The sequence below is a fragment of the Mustela erminea genome, chromosome 13 (assembly GCF_009829155.1).
Source record: "Mustela erminea isolate mMusErm1 chromosome 13, mMusErm1.Pri, whole genome shotgun sequence".
Lineage (NCBI taxonomy): Eukaryota > Metazoa > Chordata > Mammalia > Carnivora > Mustelidae > Mustela > Mustela erminea.
In genome coordinates, this window is record NC_045626.1 from 36,213,107 (window position 1) to 36,237,367 (window position 24,261).

Genomic DNA, 24,261 nt, shown 5'->3' on the forward strand with positions numbered 1-24,261 from the left:
TCATGAATTATTATCTTAACCAAACTTGTGATGGTTAATTTTATATGTCAGCCTGACTGGTCCATCAGGCGGCTAGATATTTGGAGATTTAACATTTAAATCTGTAGACTGAGTAAAACAGATTGCCCTTCTTTATTGTGGGTCAGCCACAGTCAACTGAAAGCCTGAAAAGAACAAAAATGCTGACCCTCCTGTGAGTAAGAAGAAACTCTTCCTGCCTGACTGGGCTCTTTTCCTGCCTTTGGACTCAAACTGAAACATGGACTCTTCTCGATCTTGAGCCAGTTTTCAGACTGGAACTATACCATCAGCTTTCATGAGTCTCCAGCTTGCTGCCTGCAGATCTTGGGATTTGTCTGCCTACATAATCTCATGAGCTACTTATCTTAATGTTATCTCTCTATATGTATATACATACACATTTTATTGATTATTTTTCCTGGAGAATGCTGATAATATAGCAACTTTATTTAGATTTACTATAATTTAGTTAGTAAATCAGCTGTATTTGTTGTGGATTTAATCCAAGTTATTGTTTGAGAATTTTAAAAATGCAGTTGATGTGCTATAACTAATACATAAAAACTCTTAAATGATTAAAAATAATTTTGTTTTATATATTTATAATTTGGTGCCTTAGTTACTATATCTATTTTCTCCATCAATATGTTGATGACTCAGTGATCCTTTTTTTAGTCCCAGTCTCAGTGTTTATAGACTCAGTTTGTACTAAGTAACCCTTTATGTCATCTTTCCCCACTTCTATCCTACTGTTGTTCTTAGCTTTCTTATTCTAGTTAAAGATTACTGTCCACCAGTTGCCTAAGCTCAGAACTTTAAGTTTGGCCTGGACCCTCTGCATACATGCCTCACTTTCAGCTATTTTGTTGCTATATTAAATAATCTCTCTACTGCCCACATCCTCCTCTTCTCCTAGCACCCTTAAGTATCCTCCATGTAATTTCCTTGTATCTAGCCTCTTCAGCCAACTAGTTGTCCTACTTATTAATGTAACATAGAATTACCGTATGACCGAGTAATTCTACTTTTAGATATATGTTCGTAAGAATAGAAATATTTAGGCATTCAAACATACACTTTACAAGAACGCTTATAGCAGTGCTATTCACAATACCGAAAAGGTGGAAACATCCTGAATGTTCATCAGTGGATGATAAATATATGTGGTGCAGTGGAATTCATGCAGCAGAATATTACTCAGCCATATAATGAGAAGGAATGAAGTGCTAATTCTGCTGCAGTGTGGATGCACCTCAGAAACCTGTGAAGTTGAAAGAAGCCAGACACAGAAGGTAACATACTTTATGATTCCATTTGTATGAAATACCCAGAGTAAGTAAATCTACAGAGATGGAAAGTGGTTGCCAGGAACTGGGAGGAGGGGTAGGAATGGAGAATGGACTAAATGCAGGTCATGGTTGTGCAGCCTTATGAATGCATTTACTGCCGCTGAATTATACACTTTAATGTGGTTAATTTTATATTATGTGAATTTCTCCTCAGAAAAAGTGATGCAAAGGGCACCTGGGTGGCTCAGTTGGTTAAGCGACTGCCTTCGGCTCAGGTCATGACCTGGAGTGCCGGGATCGAGTCCCACATCGGGCTCCCAGCTCCACGGGGAGTCTGCTTTTCCCTCTGACCTTCTCCTCGTTCATGTTCTCTCTCACTGTTTCTCTCTCAAATAAATAAATAAAATGTTTTTTTTTTTTTTTTTTTTTAAGTGATGTAAGCACCTTGCACATTTGTGTGCTTTTATATACTTTTTTTTTTGGAGACAGAGACTGCAAGCATGAGGGAGGGGCAGAGGGAGAGAGAGTGAGATAATTTTTTTTTTTTTAAGATTTTATTTATTTATTAGACAGAATCACAAGTAGTCAGAGAGGCAGGCAGAGAGAGAGGAGGAAGCAAGCTCCCCGAGGAGCAGAGAGCCCGATGCGGGGTTCGATCCCAGGACGCTGGGATCATGACCTGAGCCGAAGGCAGAGGCTTTAACCCACTGAGCCATCCAGGTGCCCCAGAGTGAGAGGATCTTAAGCAGGCTTCACACCCAATCTCATGACTTCTTTCTGCAACTTCCTTTAGTCTCCAGGAAGGAAGAGTTAATTGTCCATTTATAGTCCCTAGTCCTAGTTTTTGGGATGAGGTTTTTTTAGGGGGAGAAAAATTCCAGTTAACATTCTGGAGTTGTAACAGTGTAGTTTGGATTGGTACCAGCTTTTCTTCAATAGCATACAAAAACTGTTCCTATACAGCTGTCTCCCCCTTTATGTTATTATTGTTGCAGGTTACATCTTTATAAGTTGTATGCCCATCAACAGACTTATAATTCTTGTTTTATGCATTTGTCTTTTAAATCATATAGGAAACAAAGAGTTACAGACCAAGACATATGTTAATACTGGTTTTTATATTTACTTATGTAGTTGTCTCTATTGGTGATCTTTCTATGGCTTTTAGTTATTATCTAATGTCCCTTAGGATTTCTTGTAGGACAGGTCTACTAGTGACAGACTCCCTCGGGTTTTGTTTGAAATGTCTTAATTTCTTCTTTAGTATTGAAGGATAGTTTTGCCAGATTTCTTTCAGCAGTTTTTTATAAAAATATGGCATCTCACTTACTTTTGGCCTCTGTAGTTTCTGCTCAGAAGTTGGCTGTGAGTCTTATTGAGCTTTCTTTGTACATGACAGTGAGTCATTTGCTGTTTTCAAAATTCTTTGTCTTCTGAAAGTTTTTTCACAATGTGTCTCAGCGTGGGTCTCTTTGAATTTATGCTACTTAGAGTTCATTGAGATGCTTGGATTTGTAGATTCATGTTTTTCCTAGATTTGGGGGCATTTTTTGGCCATTGTTCTTCAGATATTCTTTATGCGCCCTCCTCTTGTATTGGTGGTGTGCCACAGAACCCTTAGGTTCTGTTCACTTTTCTTTATTCTTTATCTTTCTGCTCCCCAGACTCCCTTTCAGTGGTCTTACCTTTAAATTTGCCAAGTCTTCCAACTCTGACATAGTCTGTGGTATAACCTCCCAAGTAGTTTCTTTTGCTATTGTTATAGTGCCTGTCATTAAGTATTTTAATGGTTCTTTTTACTGAAGGACTGAGCCTGTTCCTTTGTTGCCTCAGAATCTAGCACAAGGTAGATACTCAGTAAATATGTGTTGAATGAGTTATTGAATGAATGCTGGAAAGTATGTAGTATCTGAGACTTCTAGAGCTGGAAGGAATATTGCAGAATGGTTTGCTTTTATTTAATTAATTAATTAATTTAAAAATATTTTATTTATTTATTTGACTTAGAGAGAGAGCATAGCAAGGGGAGCAGCAGGCAGAGGGAGACGCAGGCTCACTGAGTAGGGAGTCCAGCGTGGGACTTGATCCCAGGACCTTAGGATCATGACCTGAGCCGAAAGCAGACACTTAACAACTGAGCCATTCAGGCACCATTTGTTGTTTCCTTTAAAGACAGTGCCTGATTTAGGAACTTCTGACATCTTAAGGCAAATAATAAATTTCAGTTATGAACATTTCCTTTATTGAGAAAGACTTGGAAAATTTCTAGCTTTTTTGGTCTGTAATATTGTTCTGTTCTTCCTGTGTTTATCAGTTCTTAGAGTAATGTTCTTAAAGTTTGGCTGGTGGATCACCAAGATTCTTTTAGGGGGTGTATGAGTCTACCAGGTAATAATTATTTTTGTAATACTTGTAAGACATTTTTCCCCTTTTAATGGTTAACATGCTATGATACTGTAAAAGCTGATGTGGGTGAAAACTGGTAGTACCTAAATATTAATCAAGGCAGAGGGACCACTCTGTACTAAAACTCAGTATGTGTTTCATACCACATTCACAACTAAAAATATATCACATTCCTGACTGCTAATCAAAGCGTTCACATTACTAATTTCGTTATATCTTGACCCGTGAGTATATATTTGTGTGTGTTTGTGTACACAGTGCACCTTTCTTTATTGTGGTAAAGTATATGTAATACAAATTTACCATTTTAATCATCTTTAAAATGAGCAGTTCAGTGGCATTACATACTTCCACATTGTTTTGCAACTGGGATCTCCATCCATCTCCAGACCTCTTCTCATTTTCCCAAACTTGAAACTCCATACCCTTTAAAAAATAAGTCCCCATTCTCTCCTTTCCTAGCCCTTGGCAACCACCCTTCTAAACTCTATGAATTTGATTACTGTAGGTACTTAATATAAGTGAAATCATATAATTTATTTTATGTGTATGACTGGCTTATTTAACTTCGTATGTCTGCAAGGTTCATTCATGTTGGAGCATATGCCAGAATTTCTATCTTTTTAAGGCTGAATAATATTCCGGTTTATGTGTATACCACATTTTATTTATTCATCTGTTAATGACGCATCTGTTGCTTTTGCCTTTTGGCTGTTCGATATAATGCTGTTATGCAAATATATGTTGGAATGGCTTTTTTGTTTCTTTTTAGTATGTATCCAGAAGTGGAATTGCTGGGTCATATAATAATTCTATGTTTAATTGTTTGAGGAACCACTATACTGTTTTCCATAGCAACTGCACCATTTTATATTCCCACTTGCAGTGGTTCCAATTTCTTTCTCTCTCTCTCTCTCTCTCCTTTTTTTTTTTTTTTTTTTTTTTAAGATTTTTTGTTATTTATTTGTTAGAGAGAGCACAAACAGGAGGAGCCACAGGCAGGGGGAAAGGCAGACTTCTGCTGAGTAAGCCCGATGCGGGACTTGATCCCAGGACCCTTGTATCATGACTTAAGCTGAAGGCAGATGCTTAACAACTAAGCCACCCAGGAGTCCTGCATGGTTCCAATTTCTGCACATCCTTGCCAAAGTTTATTATTTTGTGTGTTGTTTTGTTTGGTTTTGTTTTTGAAAATAATCCTAATGAATGTGGAGTGGTATCTGCTTGGGGTTTTGTTTTTAATTTTTTTTTTTTTTTTTAAGATTTGATTTATTTGTTAGAGAGAATGAGCACACACACAAGTAGGGGAAGTAGCAGGCAGAGGAAAAGGGAGAAGCATGCTCCCCGCTGAGTGGGTTCTTGATGTGTGGCTTGATTTCAGGACCCTGTGATCATGACCTGAGTTGAAGGCAGACACTTAATGACTGAGCTACCCAGGCACTTCTGCTTGGGGTTTTAATTAGTATTTCCATAATGACTAACGATTCTGTATGTAAGCATTTATTTCTGGGCTATTTTGTTCCTTTATCTGTTTGCCTGTATTTATGCCTGTACAATACTATTCCAATGTGTGTAGCTTTCTAGTAGGTTTTGCAGTCAGGATGTACAAGTCTTCCAACATAATTTCTTTTCTAAGATTCTTTTGGGCATTTTATATCACTTGAAAATCTATATGAGTTTAGGTTGGGTTTTTTATTTCTGCAGAAATGCCATGGGGAGTTTAATAGGGTTTCCATTTAATCTGTAGGTCACTTTGAAGGGTATTATCTTATCAATAGTGAGTCTTCCTACCCGTGGATATGGGATCTATTTGAATTTATTTATGTCTTCTTTCATTTCCTTCAGCAGTGTTTTACAGTTTTCTGTGTACAAGTCTTACACCTCCTTTGTTAAATTTATTTCTAATTACTTTATTGTTTTTATCTGATTACAAATGGAATTTTCTTTAGTTTCCTTTTTGGGTTGTTTATTATAATTTATAGAAACTGAATTTTGAGTCCTGAGTTTGTATGCTGCAACTTTGCTAAATAGGTTTGTTATTTGTGGACTCTTTTTTGTGGAATCTATTTTGTGGAATCTTTAGGGTTTTCTATAAATAAAATCATGTTATCTGTGAATAGATTTTTTGAAAAGTTCATGTGTCATCTTGAGCCTAACAACGTCCCAATATTTTTAAACACTTTTCCAGTGAAATCAATAATGATATTTATACATGGGACTTTTGATACTGCCTAATGAAATGTTTCAGTAGTTGGAATGTCTATGTAACTGTGAACCAGTATTTTTTTGAAGACTAATACATGATGTTATAAAATAATGCATGAGTAAAAGATTCATTCAAAGAGCATGGTAGACAAGGATTTTAACATAACAGTTTTTAAAATTGATTGATATATTTTAGGATTCCATATTACAATTTAGTATCTAAAAAATAGAATTTGTTGTAGTTTCAAAAAAGGATGCCCACAATGATCTGTAATAGCTATTAAAATACTTGTACTCACTGTATCTGGGTAAAGCCTGCCTTTTTCTCATTACTTTCACTGAAACAATGTTACTATGGTTTATTTAATTTAAAGCAGTTATGAGAATCCAGCTGTATTCTCTTGAGCTCAAGATTTGCAAAAATGTAAAACAGGACCCTTTAAGTTTTGGAAGTACATTTAAAAAAAAAAAAGATTTTATTTATTTATTTGACAGAGATCACAAGTAGGCAAAGAGGCAGGCAGAGAGAGAGAGAGAGAGAGAGGAGGAAGCTGGCTCCCTGCGGAGCCGAGAGCCCGATGTGGGGCTCAGTCTCAGGACCCTGGGATCATGACCTGAGCCAGAGGCAGAGGCTTTAACCCACTGAGCCTCCCAGGCGCCCTGGAAATACATTTTTTAAACATTATGTTAACATCTAATTTTTTATTACTACTATGAAATGAACTAATATTTTAAGATTCTTCTGTTTTAATTTTTTTGTTTTTAAAGATTTTATTTATTTGACAGACTGAGATCACAAGTAGGCAGAGAGGCAGGCAGAGAGATAGGAGGAAGCAGGCTCCCCGCTGAGCAGAGAGCCCGATGCGGGGCTCGATCCCAGGACCCTGGGATCATGACCTGAGCCGAAGGCAGAGGCTTTAACCCACTGAGCCACCCAGGCGCCCCATCTTCTGTTTTAATTTTTAATGACATAAGTAAGCATTGATAAATATGAGCAATGTGAGTAAAATCTCTTGGTGTTCTCAATAATTGGTAAGAGTATAAAGGGGTCCTGAGAGCAGAAAGTTTGAAAACTGCTCTCAGATTAATAGAGAACATGAATATTTTATGTTAGTTTTGTTTTATTTAATCTTAATCTTGCCTAACTTAATAGAGTAGGAGTTTTAATTTTTAAAGCTGTAGCTTTCAGATCCTCTTGGGGTGAAATCAAAGACATTGCTATTAATGTCTGTAAATAGTATGCAAATACCATGTGAGGTTTCTTCCAATTACCTTTTATGGTCATTGCTTGTGTAGTGATTTTTTTAGCCCTGAAACTAGAGATATTAAGGTGAACTTTAAAAAAAATACTGTATATTTTTAGATAATTGTAGATTCACATTCAGTTGTAAATACTACTTCCTGTTTGGCCTTTGCCAGCTTTCCCCAGTGGTAACATCATGCAGAACTCGTTTTTGTAATTTCCAAAAAAGTAGATTTTGAATAAAAAGCACAGCAGAGTTGTGATACTGACATTATTATAGTCAAGATAAAGAACATTTCCAACACTGCAAGGAATTTTGTTGCCCTATATTCATTTCACTCCCAGCACATCCCCTACTTAACCTCAGTTTATCCAATTTTTGCATTTTGAATTATGCTTTAAAAAAAAAATATTGTTTGAGAGAGAGAGAGAGAGAGAGAGAAGGTGTGTGTGCACGTGCGTCCCCAGTGAGCCAGGGGGTGGGAGGTCAGACGAAGAGGGAGAGAAATGGACTCCCTGATAAGTGGGGAGCCCAGTGCTAGGCACTGTTCCACACCCCCAGATCACTACCTGAACCCAAATCAAGGGTCTGGCACTTAATTGACTGAACTCCCAGGTGCCCCTGAATTATGCTTTCGATGTCACTTAAGAACCTTGCTTAGCCCTGGATTTTGTTCTTTATCCCCCACTATGTTTTGTTCTAAAATATTCACATAATTTTGCCTAAGTCCATGATCTGTTTTGAGTCAGTTTTTGTGTAAGGTGTGAAATTTAGGTCAAGCTTCGATTTTTGCATGTAGATGTTTAGAATCTCCAAGAGTTTGTTCAAAGGCTGTCGTTCTTTCATTAAATTGCTTTTGCACCTTTGTTTAAACTAACTTGGACTTACTTGTGTGACTCTATTTCTGGGTTCTCTAGTCAATAGATCCACCAATGAATACCATACATAGTGTTTTTCTTTCTTTCTTTCCTTCTTTTTTTTTTTTTTTTTTTTTTTTAAAAAGGTTATTTATTTGGCAGAGAGAGAGAATTGAGACCACAAGCAGGGGGAGCAGCAGAGGGAAAGGGAGAAGCACCCTCCCTGCTAAGCAGGGAGCCTGATGCGGGGCTTGATCAGGGCTTGATCAGGGCTCAATCAGGGCTTGATCAGGGCTTGATCACAGGACCCTGAGTTCATGACCTGAGCCGAAGTTAACTGACTGAGCCACCCAGGCACCCCAACATATGTAGTCTTGGTTACTGCAACTATATCTTGAAATTGAGTAAACTGGTTCCTCCTGTATTTTTCAAAATTGGTTTAGCTGTGCTCCTTCCTTTGCTCTTCTCTATAGACTTTAGAATAATCTCATCTGTATTAATAAAAGCTATTTGATGAGATTTTGATAAGGGTTCTTTAATGCTGTATATTGGTTTAGGGAAAGTTGACATCTTTATTACTTTGAGTCTTCCAGCCCATAAATATGGCACAGCTTTCCATTTCCTTAGATCTTCATTGATGTTCACAATCAACATTATGTAGTCCTGTATGTGTTTTATTGTTTTCGCACTTAAGTATTTCAGCTATTTTGAGCAGTTTAAAATGGTACTGGATTTTTAATTTCATTGTCCACATGCTCATTGCTTATATGTTAAAATACAAGTGATTTTTAAGCATTTATCTTGTTTTCTCTGACCTTGTTGAACTTACTTAGTTATGGGAGTTTTTTGGTAGATTTCCTTGGGATTTTTCTGTGAAGACAGTTACATTATTTGCAAATAGGTACACTTTTATTTCTTCATCTTTGACCTCTGTGTTTTTCTTTTTCTCATCTTACTGAACTTGCTGGCATTTTAAGCACTGTTGAGTAAGAAGGAGAGTGGATATCTTTGTCTTTTTCCTTACTGGGAAAGAAGTCAGTCTTCCACCATTAGAACATTAGCTGTAGTTTTATTTTTAGATTTTTTATCAAGTTGAGGAAGTTCCTCTCTATTCCTGGTTTTTGAGAGATTTTAAAATTAAATGTTGATGAATTAAGCCTTTTTTGTATCAATTGATCATGTGATTTTCTAAATTCAGTCTTAATATGCTATATTATTGATCAGTTTTCAAATCTTGAGCCAGGTGTACATCCCTACCAAAAATCCCCCTTGTCTGTGATTATGAATTCTTTTTACATATTGCTGAATTCTTCTTCTTCTTCTTTTTTTTTTTTTTTTTTAAGATTTTATTTATTTATTTGACAGAGAGGGATGCAGCAAAAGAGGGAACACAAGCAGGGAGAGTGAAAGAGGGAGAAGCAGGCTTTTCACAGAGCAGGGAGCCCGATGCAGGGATCATGACCTGAGCCAAAGACATGCTTAATGGCTGAGCCACCCAGGTGCCCCTACATATTGCTGAATTCTATTTGCTAAGTTTTGTTAAGGATATTTACATCTGTATTCATAAGGACTTTAAGTCCACTTTGTGTGTGTTTGTGTGTCTTGTTTTAAAATCAGAGTAGCACTGACTTCATAAGATGAATTTCCCCTACTTCCTGGAAGAGGTTGTGTAGAATTTTTAAAATTCTTTAAATATTTGGTATAATTATTTAGCAGAAACCATCTGGATCTAGAGTTTCCTTTTTTGGGAACTTAAAAATTACACATTCAATTTTCTTAAGTGTCATAGGACTATTTAGATTTTCTGTATCATACATTGGGTGAGTTGCTGTAGTTCCTACTTTTTTTTGAGGAAGTGTAGTCCATTTCACCTAAGTTGTCAAACTTACATGTCCGGGGTTGTTCGTTGTATGGCATTAGTATCCATATTGACTATAATGATATTTCTGATACTGAAAATTTGTGTTTTCCCTTTTTTCCCTTGTCATTCTTGGTAGAAGTTTGTCAATTCTATCCATATTTTCAAAGAAACAGCTCTTTGATGCTCAACTTTACTAATCATTAGGAAAATGCAAATAAAAACCACAATTAGGTATCACCTTACACCTGCTAGAATGGCCATCATCAAAAAGATAAGAGATAACAAATGCTAGAGAGGATGTGGAAGAAAGGGAACCCTTGTGCATTGTTGGTGGGATTATAAACTGATACAATTACTATGGAAAACAGTATAGAGGATCCTCAAAAAATTAAAAATAGAGCTCCCATATGATGCAGCAGTTCCACTTCTGGGATATATCCAAAGGAAATGAAAATGCTAACTTGAGAAGGTATCTGCACCCCCATGTTAATATCCGTATTATTTACAGTTTCTAGGACATGGAAACTACCTAAGTGTTCATCCTCAGATGAATGGATAAAGAAATTACTGTATATATACACAGTGGAATATCATTCAGCTATAAAAATGAGGACTGTTGCCATTTGTGACCTGGGTGGACCTGGAGGGCATTATGCTAAGTGAAATAAGTCAGACAGAGAAAGACAAGTACTGTATGATCTTATTTATATGTCACATCTTAAAACAAACAAACAAACTAACCAACCCTAGAAACAGAAACTCAATGAAACATGAAACATGTGGTTACCAGAGGTGGGAGGGGGATTGGAAGAAAGGGTCAAAAGGTACAAACTTCCAGTTACAAGATAGGTAAATGCTAGGGCTGTAGTGTGCAACATGGTGACTGGTTTATCTTGCTGTATTATATAAATGAAAGTTTTTAAGAGTAAATCCTAAGAGTTCTCATCATAAGGAAAAAAACCTTTTTTGGATCTATATGAGATAACGGATATGAAGCTTATTGCATTGTTTCTTTCTTTTTTTTTTTAAGATTTTATTTATTTATTTGACACACAGATCACAAGTAGGCAGAGGAGCAAGGGAGAGGGGGAAGCAGGCTCCCGGCTGAGCACAGAGCTCGATGTGGGGCTCCATCCCAGGACCCTGGGATCATGACCTGAGCTGAAGGCAGAGGCTTTAACCCACTGAGCCACCCAGGAGCCCGCATTAAGTGTTTCAAAGTGTATGTAAGTCAGACCATTATGCTGCACACCTTAAACTTGATGTACAGTGATGTATGTCAGTTAAATCTCAGTAAAACTTGGGGAGAAAACAGCTTATCTTTCATGGATTCTTTTTCTTCTACTTTTGTTTTAGTTTGAGTAATTTCTGCTTTTATTATTTCCTCTTTCTGTTTTCTTGGGTTAATTTTGCTCTTATTCGAGGTTTTTGAGGTGGGAGTTTAGATTATTGATTTGGGATTTGTTCATCTTTTCCATTATATGCGTTTAGTGCTAAAAGTTTCTCAGCCCTGCTTCAGCTTTATTCTACAAATTTTGATAAGTTTGTATTTTCAGGATATTTGTGTATGCTAGTTGAGGCAATCTTCTGATGACTGGCTTAAAATTTTTGTCAGATACTTCTAGTATCTTTATCACCGTAGTGTTAGCATCCATTGATAGTCTTTTTTCATTCAATTTGAGATCCCTTTGGTTCTTGGTATAATGAATGATATTTGCTTGATCTATATTTTGTGTTTGAGAGATATTTTGTTTGAGAATCTGGACTTTATTTAATACCGTTTTATCTGAATTTCTAGGACATTATCCCATCAGGGGAGGGAGTTACTCTTTGTTACTGTTGTGTGCAAATGGGAGTGTGGCTGACATTACAGACTGGGGGTTAGGAATGTGGGTCTTAGGACGGCTGGGCCATTGTGGAAGTCCTGGCTCTCCTCTAGGCTTCCTGTGACTCCATCCCAAGGGGCAGTGCCTTCTTACTGCTGGATGGGAATGGAAGTCCAGGCCTCCCTAACTTTGCCTTCTCTGACATCACTCCGGAGAGGTGATGGGCTCTACATCACAGCCTGGCTTCCCAGTTAGCCTTTGTTAGTGTGGATGTGGGCGGGGCACAGTTTTTTGTACTGCTTTATTTTTTTTCCCTGTGGTGTTTGGCTAGAGTAGATTGGTTATTGTCCAAAAGTTTCATGTCTTTCTAGGCTTCTCTTCTCCTGGTCATTTGGCTAGAATGAAAAGTTTGTGTTGGAACTTTTAATGTCGGCACGTGTTAGGATTTCTGGGTTGTTGACTTAAAGGCAAAAAGAAAACTCCAAGAACTGACCCAAAGATTCCTACCCTGTCTGCCTTTGTTTCTTTTCTTATGTTTGGTAGTTGTACTTTGCAGGAGAAATAGGGAAAACTACATCTGCTCCATCTTCCTGGAAACACAAGTTCCCTACCAACTGGTCTTTATTGGAACTGGGACACATCACTTGAAACTCTGAGACTAGTATTTTTACTAATGTTTTCTTGTCTTAGATATTATAAGATACTTTCTGGTTTGCATGTTGTATTAGTATTTTAACAAGCTTATTTTATTATAACTCTGCTAAACACGTTTAGTTTTTATTGCTTTAAAATACACACTTATAAAATTTAAAACAGCAGAATAGTATGTTAAAGTGCTAAGTAAAAATACACTGCAAAAAGGCCAGTTATTCCCAAATCAATTTGTAAAGTCAGGGCAGTCTATAAGAAATTTGTTCTTTTACAAGAAATTTAACTAACTCTAGAGGTCATTGGGAAAAGTAAATGTGGAGGAAGAGCCAAGGCAATTTTTAATTTTTGTCTTGTGAATTTTGACTTTTTTTTTTTTTAAGATCTTTATTTATTTATTAGAGAGAGAGAACAAGCAGAGGGAGTGGCAGGCAAAGGGAGAGGGAGAAGCCAGCTCCCTGCTTGGGAGCCCAATGTGGGGCTCCATCCCAGGACCCTGAGATCATGACCTGAGCTGAAGGCAGACACCTCACTGACTGAGTCACCCAGGTGCCCCATGAATTTTGATAATGTTGAAGAGAAAAACAGTAATGGAAATACTGTGCTTTTTTAGGTATCTGCACAACCTCTAAAGGCATCAAAGTTAGAAAACTATGATGTCAGTACAGGAAGAGGAATATGTATGAAAGGAACAGAGTAGATACTTAGGAGGGAACCCATTTTATGCAGGCATTTGGTAAATATGACACTTTATATTTATGGGAGAAGAACTAGAATATTAAAAAATGATTCTTAAATTTCTACTCAATACCATATTTAAAGTTAATCCGGTTAAAGATGCAACACTGCAAAAAAATCCGCTATGGAATTATGTTAGGAAAAAATGCATTTATAGTTCTGTCTAGTCTTATGTAGTGAAAAGACTTTCCAAATAAGGCCCAGGGGTCTTATAAGAAATAACGGAGGTGGGGGGGCGCCTAGGTGGCTCAGTGGGTTAAAGCCTCTGTCTTCGGCTCTGGTCATGGTCTCAGGGTTCTGGGATCGAGCCCCATGTTGGGCTCTCCGCTCAGCGGGGAGCCTGCTTCCCTTCCTCTCTGCCTGCTTCTCTGCTTACTTGTGATCTCTGTCAAATAAATAAAAATCTTAAAAAAAAAAAAAAAGAAAGAAATAACAGGGGGATCATGACCTGAGCCGAAGGCAGATGCTTAACCGACCGAGCCAGCCAGGTGCCCCTATAAGTCATTCTTTTTGATGCTCTTTTGCCATTGGCAACCTCTGAGGGTCACCCATATCCTTTGGATACAACCCCAGTGATTTTTAAATAGCTTTCTTGCTTTTTATCATTGACAAGTCATGCCAGGCTCATCTTATGCATTTCCTACTTTCATTGCCAAAATGTGTAGGGACCACAGTATGAGTTCTGGATTGCTAATCGATTTCAGTGCATTTCTTTGAATGCCTTTTATTACTTAAATAATTATTTCATTGATAAATGCAGGTAATAACTTACCGTGTAGGGTTGTTTTGAAGATTAAATTAGATACACAATAAACTTTAAGAGCAGTGCTAGTTATAAGAAAATAGTCATATATTTTTTAAATTCAGGTATAATTTACATACAGTATTATTAGTTCCGGGTGTAGAATGTAATTCAGCAATTCTATATAATTCTCAGTGCTCATTGTGATAAGTTTACTTTTAAACCCCTTTATTTCACCTGCCCTACCACCCACCTCTCCCCAGCAATCACCAGTTTGTTCTCTGTATTTAAAAGTCTGATTTTATGTTTCTCTCTTTTTTTCCCTTTGTTTTGTTTCTTAAATTCCGTATGAGTGAAATCATAATTTAATTTAGGATTATACTGTCTAGGTTCATCTGTTTTGTTGCAAATGGCAAGATTTTATTCTTCTTTATGGCTGATGAATATTCTACAGTATATCCATCTTCTTTATCCATCAGTGGACACTTGGGTTTCTCCCATATCTTGGCAATTTTTTTAAAAAAGATTTATTTATTTATTTAAAGAGAGCTTGTTAGGGCCGGGGGTGGAAGGAGAGGAAGAAAATCTCAAGCAGACTTCCCGCTGAGCCTGGACATGGGGCTTGATTTCACAATCCTGAGAGTAGGATCTGAGCTGAAATCAAGAGTTGGATGATCGGGGTGCCTGGGGGGCTCAGTGGATTAAAGCCTCTGCCTTCGGCTCAGGTCATGATTCCCAGGGTCCTGGGATCGAGCCCTGCATTGGGCTCTCTGCTCCGCAAGGAGCCTGCTTCCCCCTCTCTCTCTGCCTGCCTCTCTGCCTACTTGTGATCTCTGTCTGTCAAATAAATAAATAAAATCTTAAAAAAAAAAAAAAAAGAGTTGGATGATCAACCTACTGAGCAACCCAGGTGCCCCCATATCTTGGCTGTTGTAAATAATGCTGCAGTAAACATAGGGGTACATTATCTTTTTGAATTAGTGCTTTTGTTTTCTTTGGTAGTGGAATTCTTAAATCATATGGTAATTCTATATTTTATTTTTTGAGGGAGCTCCATACTGTTTTCCGCAGTCACTGTGGAAATTCCACTGTATTATTTTTAAAATACTATCCTTAGAAGAGCAGAAAAGATTTAGTCTCAGTCCCACTGTAGAAGTGTAATGTGAATAAACTGTATGACATGTATTCTTCCAGAACTCTTCCAGTTGACAGTGTCTTCTACAGTTGTCTGATGGTCTGGAATGAAGTTTGTTCTTTTCAAGATTTTAAAAATTCATTTGTTGCATATACTAAAATAAAAATTTTTGAAATTATTTCAGGAAATTCGACCTGTTAGACTGGGGAAGATGTCCATTTGCTTGGGTCTGGGTTTTTTGTTTCATTTTGTTTTTCTACCAAATATTGAAATAAGAGAGATGTACCTATAAGACAAAGTCAGATTGGAGCATCAAGTAAGCACTACCCAGAAGCCCTTTTCAGCATTTAGGCCCAAGTTAATTATTGAATATATAACCCATGTATTTTCCCTTTATTATATATATATTTTTAAATTACTTATTTTATTTTATTTTTTATTTTATTTTATTTTTTTTTTTAAAAGATTTTATTTATTTGTTAGAGAGAGAGATACAGAGCGCAAGCACAGGCAGATAGAGTGGCAGGCTAGAGGCAGAGGGAGAAGCAGGCTCCCTGCCGAGCAAGGAGCCCGATGTGGGACTCGATCCCAGAACGCTGGGATCATGACCTGAGCCGAAGGCAGCCGCTTAACCAACTGAGCCACCCAGGCGTCCCTAAATTACTTATTTTAGAGAGAGAGTGCATGATGGCGGGGGGAGAAAGAGAGGGAGCCTAATGTGGGGCTCAATCTCATGACCCCAAGATTGGGACCCGAACCAAAATCAAGAGTCAATCACTTAACCCACTGAACTACCCAGGTGCCCCATGTGTTTTCCCTTTATTACTTAAATCTTTGTTGGTTATTCTTGACATATACCCCTCCCCAAATTATTTCTTGATCTTCCCCGAAGTAAGTCTGTCTACTGTGTATTTGTGTGAATGTGTGTAACTTACCACTGTGTCTGAGATACCTTTCTGTATCAGTATATAAATTTCTCTCTCTCTCTCTCTCTTTTTGGAGGGGTGAGAGCGGCAGAGGGAGAGAGAATCTCAAGCAGACTCCACATTGAGGGCAGAGCCAGACATTGCACTTGAGCCCATGACCCTGAGATCATGACCTGAACCAAAATTAAGTTGGACACTTAACTGACTGAACCACCCAGGTGCCCCTCTGTCTCTTTTTTTTAAAGATTTTATTTATTTATTTGACAGAGAGAGATCACAGGTAGGCAGAGAGAGAGGGAAGCAGGCTCCCTGCTGAGCAGAGAGCCTGATGTGGGGCTTGATCCCAGGACCCTGAGATATGACCTGAGCCGAAGGCAGCGGCTTAATCCACTGAGCCACCCAGGCGCCCCCCTCTGTCTCATTTTTGAACAGCTGTAGAGTATTGGGTTGTATGGATATAGTATGATTTATTTAGTTATATCTTGTGATGTGTATCCATAGTGATTTCTTTGTGCAGTTATGATAATATGTCCATAGGGTAAATTCCTAGACATGAAATTTGCAGGGTCAAGGGATTTGTGCATTTACACTTTTCACAGGTATTGCTAAATTAATTTTCTAAGAGGTTGCACTAGTATATATTAACCACCAGTGTCTGAAGGTATCTAAAGGTGATAATCTTGGTCATACTTTTGCTAACTTTAGTTAGTGTCAGATTTTGACCTTGATCAGTCTAATAGGTGGAAAATAATTGGTTTTAAAAGCTTAGTATTTTTGTTCATTTCATCCTTCCATTCACATTAGCCCATTTTTCTGTAGATTATTGATTTGTAAGAGCTCTAGAATGGAGGAGGAGATAAAAATAATTGAACTCAGTACTTTGAAAATAAGCAAGATTAGCTTGATCTGAAAGAAAGTTTGTCTCATAATCTGAATATGAAGTTGAGTTTTCTGAGAGCAGTGTAATTTTACATTTTCCCCCCTTCAGCTATGCTGGGTGAGGTTAAAACCAAAAACCAGCTTAGTGGAACAAATAATTAAAGGAAGAGGTTTAGGCCAAAAATTACTGATTTAGTAAATAAACAAATTTTGAATCAACTGCTGGTCTTAATTCCACCATAGATGGGTAGATAGAGTGACGGTTGTTGCTTTCGATGAAACTTAGTTTAGTTGGGAAGCATTAGGTAGATTAAATGGAAGTAGTTGTAGTTGGAATAAGTGCTCTATAGGAAAGAATGGGGTGCTGTGAGAGCATATCGGCATTGCCTAACCTGTGGACTGGGTGGTGCAGGAGAACCAGAGGAACCTGCTGAACTGAGTGAGGTCTAAAGGATGGGTAGGAGTTGGGGAAGTTAGAGGAGTGTTGTATAGGGCATGAAGAGAGAATAGTATAGAGGGCAGAGACAGACATTTTTGGGCCTTTAGTTTCTGTTAAGGATTTACAGTGTTATCTGGAGAATAATCTTTGAAGAGTTTTAAAGGAAGAGATGGGCTGCCAAAAGTCTGAGGCATTGTTTCAGTGGTACGGGAATACACTGGCTTTATCCCCTCATTTTTCACCCACCTCAGCTGTTATGAAGCAGCCAGCTGTGTCTGACTGAACTCTTGCTTCTGTCTAGGACAGATAGAATCTATTCATGAATCACCTGTGGACTTTGCACTTTCTGTGGCAGAGAGTTAAAGCAGTTTCTGCCATATAACCAACTGTTCATCTATATGAACATGTCTTGTAGTTTATAGTAATAATCAGTTTACCAGGGAATTACATGAGGCTGTCCCGCAGTTGTTAGTAAGTCTTTAGTAGATTTTTGTTTCAAGATAATGGCTTTTCTTCTTATTTCCTCCTATAAGAGCTATAGTAGTGTTCATTGGTGTGTGTGTGTGTGTGTGTGTCTTTGTGTATATATTCGTTTATTCAGGTTTCTTTGCTGCTTTTCGCATGTAGTAGGCTTCCTCTACAAAGAGGTTCTTGTGTTAATAGATAACACAGTAAAATTTTAGCTGTTGTATTTATTTGCATTGTCATCTAGTGTGGTTTTAAAGTTCAGTCACCACAAAAACATGAGTGATTACCTTAAATTATGATATTCTGCTTTATATCAAAATGAATAGGCATATATGGTTTGTACAGTTGTAAGAAAATAAGTAATGATGCTCTCACTTTTTGAAAGATTTTATTTATTTATGTATTTATTTATTTTGGAGAGAGTGAGCAAGAACATACGCAATTGAGGGAAGGAGCAGAGGGGGAGAGAGTAGGAGAAGGGGAAAGAATCCCAAGCAGACTCTGTGCCGAGTGTGGGAGCCCAACATGGGGCTCAGAACCATGACCCTGAGATCATGACCTGACTCAGAATCGGAGTCAGTTGCTCAACCGGCTGAGCTACCCAGGTGCCCCAAAGCTCTCACCTTCTGATTGTGAATAAGTAAAACTAGGTTCTGAACTGATCATGAGTTGCTGCAACTAGGTGGCATTTATGTAGTTCTTTGACTGGCAAAGTTTGTTTCATATTGTCTAATTGTGTATTATTATGTAGCTCTTTCTGACTTATGTGATGAACTGAATTTGTATTGCTCTTTTAGGGGATATGCTCAACATTTTAGGTAATATTATGTCCTCATATATTAGCCAGCCAGATTCTATTATTATTTATTTGTTTTGATTTACCTGTTCACATACAAGGTCCAAGGAAAAGGGGCTATACTTAATACCCGCTGTAGCTTAGAACTTTTAGTTCAGAGAGGTGAGATAGAAAATTGTTCCTCCCAATGAAAATATTGCCTGGTCCTTATTTGGTTATACTTTATTGGCACAAAAATAACTGTATACACACATACAGATACACTGGGTTATAATATTATATTTATGATTGCTTCCAATGTTGGCATGATACATTAGTGGAGAGAAGGAATAAAGAGAACTCACGTTTTAAATGATGTGACCTGTCATGTGCCAGTCTGTATAGAGCTTGAAAACTCTTGATTGAACAGGAAAGGTCAGTGCCTGGCATGGTCCTTGGCATATAGCAAACATTAAATAAATGCTATTTAAATTGAATAGAAAATTTAGAAAATAACTTTTTATAAGGAACCCTGTGACAATAAAAATAAAGGAAGTGATTAGGTCAGACCCAGCTTTAAGCATTACATTTTATTGCCAACAGAGTTTTTGCTTTAAGGAATTATGAAATGGTTTGTTTGCTCTTGCTGTTAATTTTGTATGCTTTAATAACAGTTTGTGGCTCTGTTATTATCAAAGTTCACTAGAAAATCATTTTTGTGGGGCTCCTGGATGGCTCAGTGGGTTAAGCCTCTGGCTTCGGCCCAGGTCATGATCCCAGGGTCCTGGGATTGAGCTCCTCATTGGGCTCTTTGCTTGGTGGGGAGCCTGCTTCCCCCTCTTTCTCTGCCTGCTTATGATCTCTCTCTCTCTGTCAAATAAATAAAATCTTTTAAAAAAAATTTTTTGTGTGTGTGATTTTCTTCGGGAACTGCTTGTTGTGATAAGTTCCATTAGTTTATTTTTACCCTATATGAAGATATACATAGTTTTAGATGGAAATAAGTGTTTTTACTGAAAATTTGGAGAAGAATATTCATTATAGCAGTTCCTAGGTATTTCTCATATTTTAGCTTGGGTTCTACAAGGGGAAAAAAAGGAAAATAAAGTCTTGAAATTTGGACCTCATACCAAATCCATGCTGTAGTTTTGGGTTTTCTTTTGTTTTTTGGTTTTTGGTTTTTTTTGGAATATGCTGGGAAATATATTTTGAGATCTTGTGAATTTTTGCTTTAATGTACATTGTAGAAACCATTCTAAATTATTTTTAAGAGATGATAGCCCATGGACTTAAAGGTATTTTAAAATACACATTTTTAAATTTGAGTGATACATAATAGAATTTACCATTTTAACCATTTCTGAGTGTTCAGTTTATTGGTATTGGATATATTCATACTACTGTGCAACCATCATCACCATCTATTTCTAGAATTCTTTTCATCTTATAAAACTGGAACTTTATACCCATTAAACGATAACTCTCTGTGACTTCTCCCCCCAGCCCTTTGCAGTCACCTTTTGCTTTCTGTCTCTCTGAATTTATTCTAGGTACTTCATAGGAACAGAACCATATAGTAGTTTTGTTTTGTTTTGTTTACTGGCTTGCTTCACTTAGCGTAATATCCTCTAGGTTCATTCATGTTGTAGCATGTGTCATGATTCCATTTGTATGGACTACCACATTTTTTTTTTATTCACTTATCTGTCAATGGATACTTGCGTTGCTTCTACCTTTTGCTGCTGTGAATAGTGCTGCTAATATTCTAAAATATTTTGGTTGAGTCACTACTTGATCTTTGCAAAAGATAACCACCTTTCATTTATAACATAGTCATAAGAGGCATAGTCCAGTTAAGACAGAATGCTTAGGAGTTGGACTTTGGATTCAAATCCTGGCTGATCCCTTCTTGGATATCTCGCTGTGGGCAGATAATCCTTTTGATGCCTATTTGTTGAACTGTCAAATGCTGGTAGTGATGGTACCTTACATAATTTGGAGTAAATGAGGTAGTACATGTAAAGTGCTTAGAATAATAGTGTGTAACCCATAGTAAAAGTAGTATTAATTAACCTTTTCTTTGTGTGGGATTTTCTTTGGGTAGGGATAGGTAAAAAAGAGACAGGATCGAATATTGGGAAAATTGTCATTATGGTCATCTTCATGAGAAAGGGTCCTGCTCTCTTAATCAGTTATACTGAATGGTTTATCTGTACAAGAGCCAAAAGAATCAGAACTTGGTCTTTGTTATTGCCCTCTCTTCCATATCTTAATTCTGTTCCAGAACTTTCAAAAGCAGAGTAGTGGGCCCTATCTTTAGATAGGCAAATGAGACTATGGAATGGATGGCATAGATTTGTAAAGTCTGGTCATTTCTTTCTTTCTTTTTTTTTTTATCATGAAAAAACTGTATTTAGATATAGCCAGCTGGACTCAGTTTAGATGATCCCAATTATGTTGGCAACATCCAAAGCATCATAGTCAGGGGCCAGCCGAACATATGCTTTCTTCTCTCCATCAGGCCTGATTAAGGTGTTGACCTTGGCTACATCAATGTCATAGAGCTTCTTCACAGCCTGTTTGATCTGGTGCTTGTTGGCCTTGACGTCCACAATGAACACAAGTGTGTTGTTGTCTTCTATTTTCTTCATGGCTGACTCAGTAGTCAGGGGGAACTTGATGATGGCATCGTGGTCAAGCTTGTTTCTCCTGGGGGTGCTCTTGCGAGGGTATTTGGATTGCCTTTGGAGACGCAGAGTCTTGGGTCGTCGGAACGTAGGTGATGTGCGGATCTTCTTTTTTTTGTGACTGTAGACGCCTTTCAGCACCGCTTTCTTGGCTTTCAAAGCCTTTGCTTTGGCTTCGGCTTTAGGAGGGGCAGTGGCTTCCTTCTTAGCTTTCGGCACCATCTTCGTAAAAGGGAGTCTGGTCATTTCTGACTCAGTATTTTAGTTTCCTATAAGAAGGTTGTGTGTGTCACTAGTTTCCTCCCAAGAAAGATGTGAACTAGAAGTGGCTTTTAATGTGTTGAATGATTAAACTTGAATATTCAAATTGAGAGGGCTCATTTTGTCTTAAATCCACTAAGCTGGCCCACATAAATTGAGCCTTCAATTATCAGTCCTGACCATAAGTTTCCACCATTGAATGTGGATGCCGCAGAGTACAGTGCTTCTGAATATAACTGTACTACTTTGAATAATTCATATTTAATCCTAGTAGAATTACATTATGAAAATAGTCAATATAAAAGATATGTTCCACTGGGGTTCCTGGGTGGCTCAGTGGGTTAAGCCTCTGCCTTCGGCTTGGGTCATGATCTCAGGGTCCTGGGATCGGTCCCGTGTCCGGCTCTCTGCTCAGCAGGGGGCCTACTTCCCCCTCTCTGTCTACTTGTGATCTCTCTGTGTCTAATAAATAAATAAAATTTAAAAAAATATATGTTCCACTAATTAAATTTACTTATATGTATAACTCTTATTTGGGTTGGACTTAATACTATACAACTTAACATTGTAACTACTAAGAATGTATTCTGGCCCACAATTGGAGAAATCTCTTCCATTTTTTTAGAAGGATGACTACATCCATGGAATGTTGTGAGAAGAGACATCTTTTTGTCTAGATGAATTCAGTTATATAAGGTGTGTAATCCAGAGGAGCCTGGGTGACACGGTTAAGCCTCTGCCTTTGGCTTGGGTCATGATCTCAGGGAGTGTCCTGGGATGGAGCCCCATTGTGCTCTCTGCTCAGCAGGGAGCCTGCTTCCCATTCTTTCTCTGCCTAACTCTCTGCCTACTTGTGATCTCTGTCTGTGTCAAATAAATAACAAAAAAATCTTTAAAAAATAGGGGTGTAAAAGTGGTTGAAAATCTAAACTGCCCATTTGGTCTCCCTAAGATTTACTCTATTAGCTTGGGAAATATTTATTTCATAAACAAAACACACATAATTAATTGAAGTGAAGTCTCTTTCAACGTATTTTACATTTTGTACTCTTATTTTACAGTAATTTAATGATAACTTTAGAATCAGTGTGGTTATTGAAACAGTCATATATTCAGTCTTTAGGGTTCCATCTTAACATGACCAGTCACCATCTTATTTCAAATAATCTGTATTTCACGTAGTGTTAAATAGTTTTAACAAAATTTAGTACAGATTGATTCACAGAGATGCATTTTTATAGACTTGAGGATTTTGTTGTATAAAACTGCTAATTTGGGAATGGTGATAAGACAGGAATCAAAGGTAAGTAGTTTGGGCAGCTTAGTAAGTCAATGAAACTAATTGTTGACTAATTTCTCCTACTGAGTCTTTTTTTTTTTTTTTTCTCCCCTCATGTTGTATTTCCAGAAACTATAGAAACCTCTAGTGAGTTAAAGAATAGTGACTTGATAAGTTTGGTGGTAGAATGAGAAGTTAGAGTTGAACATGATACATAAAGGTTAGTAGGTTTGTTGATTCAGATATTGAGAAAGTTTGTCCAAGTTAAATGAGGATATTTTAAGTAGATTTTTAATTAAAAAAAATTTTTTTTTTAATTTTTCAGCCAAACCAAACAGGAAGCTTACTTTTCTCTACCTAGCCAATGATGTTATTCAGAACAGCAAAAGGAAGGGGCCGGAGTTTACAAAAGATTTTGCACCAGTTATAGTGGAGGCTTTTAAACATGTTTCAAGGTATGGTAATTGTTTGGGTACTAGGTAATCTGTTTTAAAATTTGCATAATATGTGCTTTTGTTAAAATTTGCTGTAAGCCATTCAACAAAAAATGGAATGAATTTCTTTGAAATTTTCATTTGAAAAGACAACTATAAATGGCATTTGTAAATATATTAAATACTTTGTATGAAGGGAAATTTTTGAACTGTTGCAGTGGTGGATATTTGGAGTACTTGAATTAACAGCTTTCCTTTAAGAGACCAAAAGTAACTGCCATTTTGGAATGAACTTCATTAAGAAGAATTAAAAATTTGTGTGCTTATAAGGCTATCATTTTTCTGACTAATATTTCTGGATAAACATCATACCTTTTCCTTTCATATTGCTTATAATTTTGAGCTTTTTTTAGTGTTTGGGTATATATCATAACATTTTAAAATGCTGTGGAAGTATAGAATATTTAGAATAATAAGCCTGTTGAAAAATTTTGCTACAGAAAAATTCTGAAGGTAAAAGTCAGTGCTTTGGCTTAATGTCCTTTTTAATGCTTATGTCCAAACATAGGCAAATATTTGGTAGTTTACGAGTAAGCATTATTGGGGGTAAACTACTAAATCAGTGTAAATTACAGAATCCAGGGGTAAATCTCTGAAGATCTCTGTTGAATGATTTAAGGATAAAAAATATACTCCAGGCATGCCTTGCAAATTTAATCATAGTGGATGCATTTTTCAAAAATTACAGTGTATGAAATGCTGCTCTGTGTTATTCTTACATGAGTATTATTTATATTTCCTTTTAGATAATGTCTTTTGTCATCTTTTCAGATATTGGCATTTCTTAAGAGTTCAGTCCTAGGCCCTCTTTCTGTGGTCATACTCTTCACTTGACCTCTGGTGATTTTATGCATTGCATGTATTTAGTTATTATCCACACCCTAATATCTCACAGTCTTATTCTCCAGTCCAGATGTGTTTTCTTTGTTTTAGACCTGTGTGTCCTGTTGCCTGATGAATTTCTGGTTGCATGCCTCCAGACATCTCAAATGTACTGTGTCTCATATTGAACTCATATTATGTCCTTGCTCCCTGTCAGACTTGTTTCTCCTCTATGTTTCACTCTCTAAGTGGATCCAAC

The 24,261-nt window shown here is 37.1% G+C and overlaps 2 protein-coding genes across 4 annotated transcripts in view; one reads left to right on the plus strand and one right to left on the minus strand.

Annotated features, from left to right (window-relative positions):
• Positions 1-24,261, plus strand: part of RPRD1A (regulation of nuclear pre-mRNA domain containing 1A) — a 76,286-nt gene that overhangs the window by 9,253 nt on the left and 42,772 nt on the right. For all 3 annotated transcript variants that reach the window (XR_004278093.1, XM_032310701.1, XM_032310702.1), the window contains exon 2: positions 23,012-23,141. Coding sequence is in view for 2 of the 3 variants with exons in the window: in XM_032310701.1 (XP_032166592.1) it covers positions 23,012-23,141 (130 nt within the window). In the remaining variant the exon portion in view is untranslated. The remainder of the gene's footprint in view (positions 1-23,011; positions 23,142-24,261) is intronic.
• On the minus strand, positions 20,898-21,368 carry LOC116572031 (60S ribosomal protein L23a-like). Its single transcript, XM_032310706.1, has one exon. It carries the CDS (start codon positions 21,366-21,368, stop codon positions 20,898-20,900), a length of 471 nt encoding a protein of 156 aa, XP_032166597.1.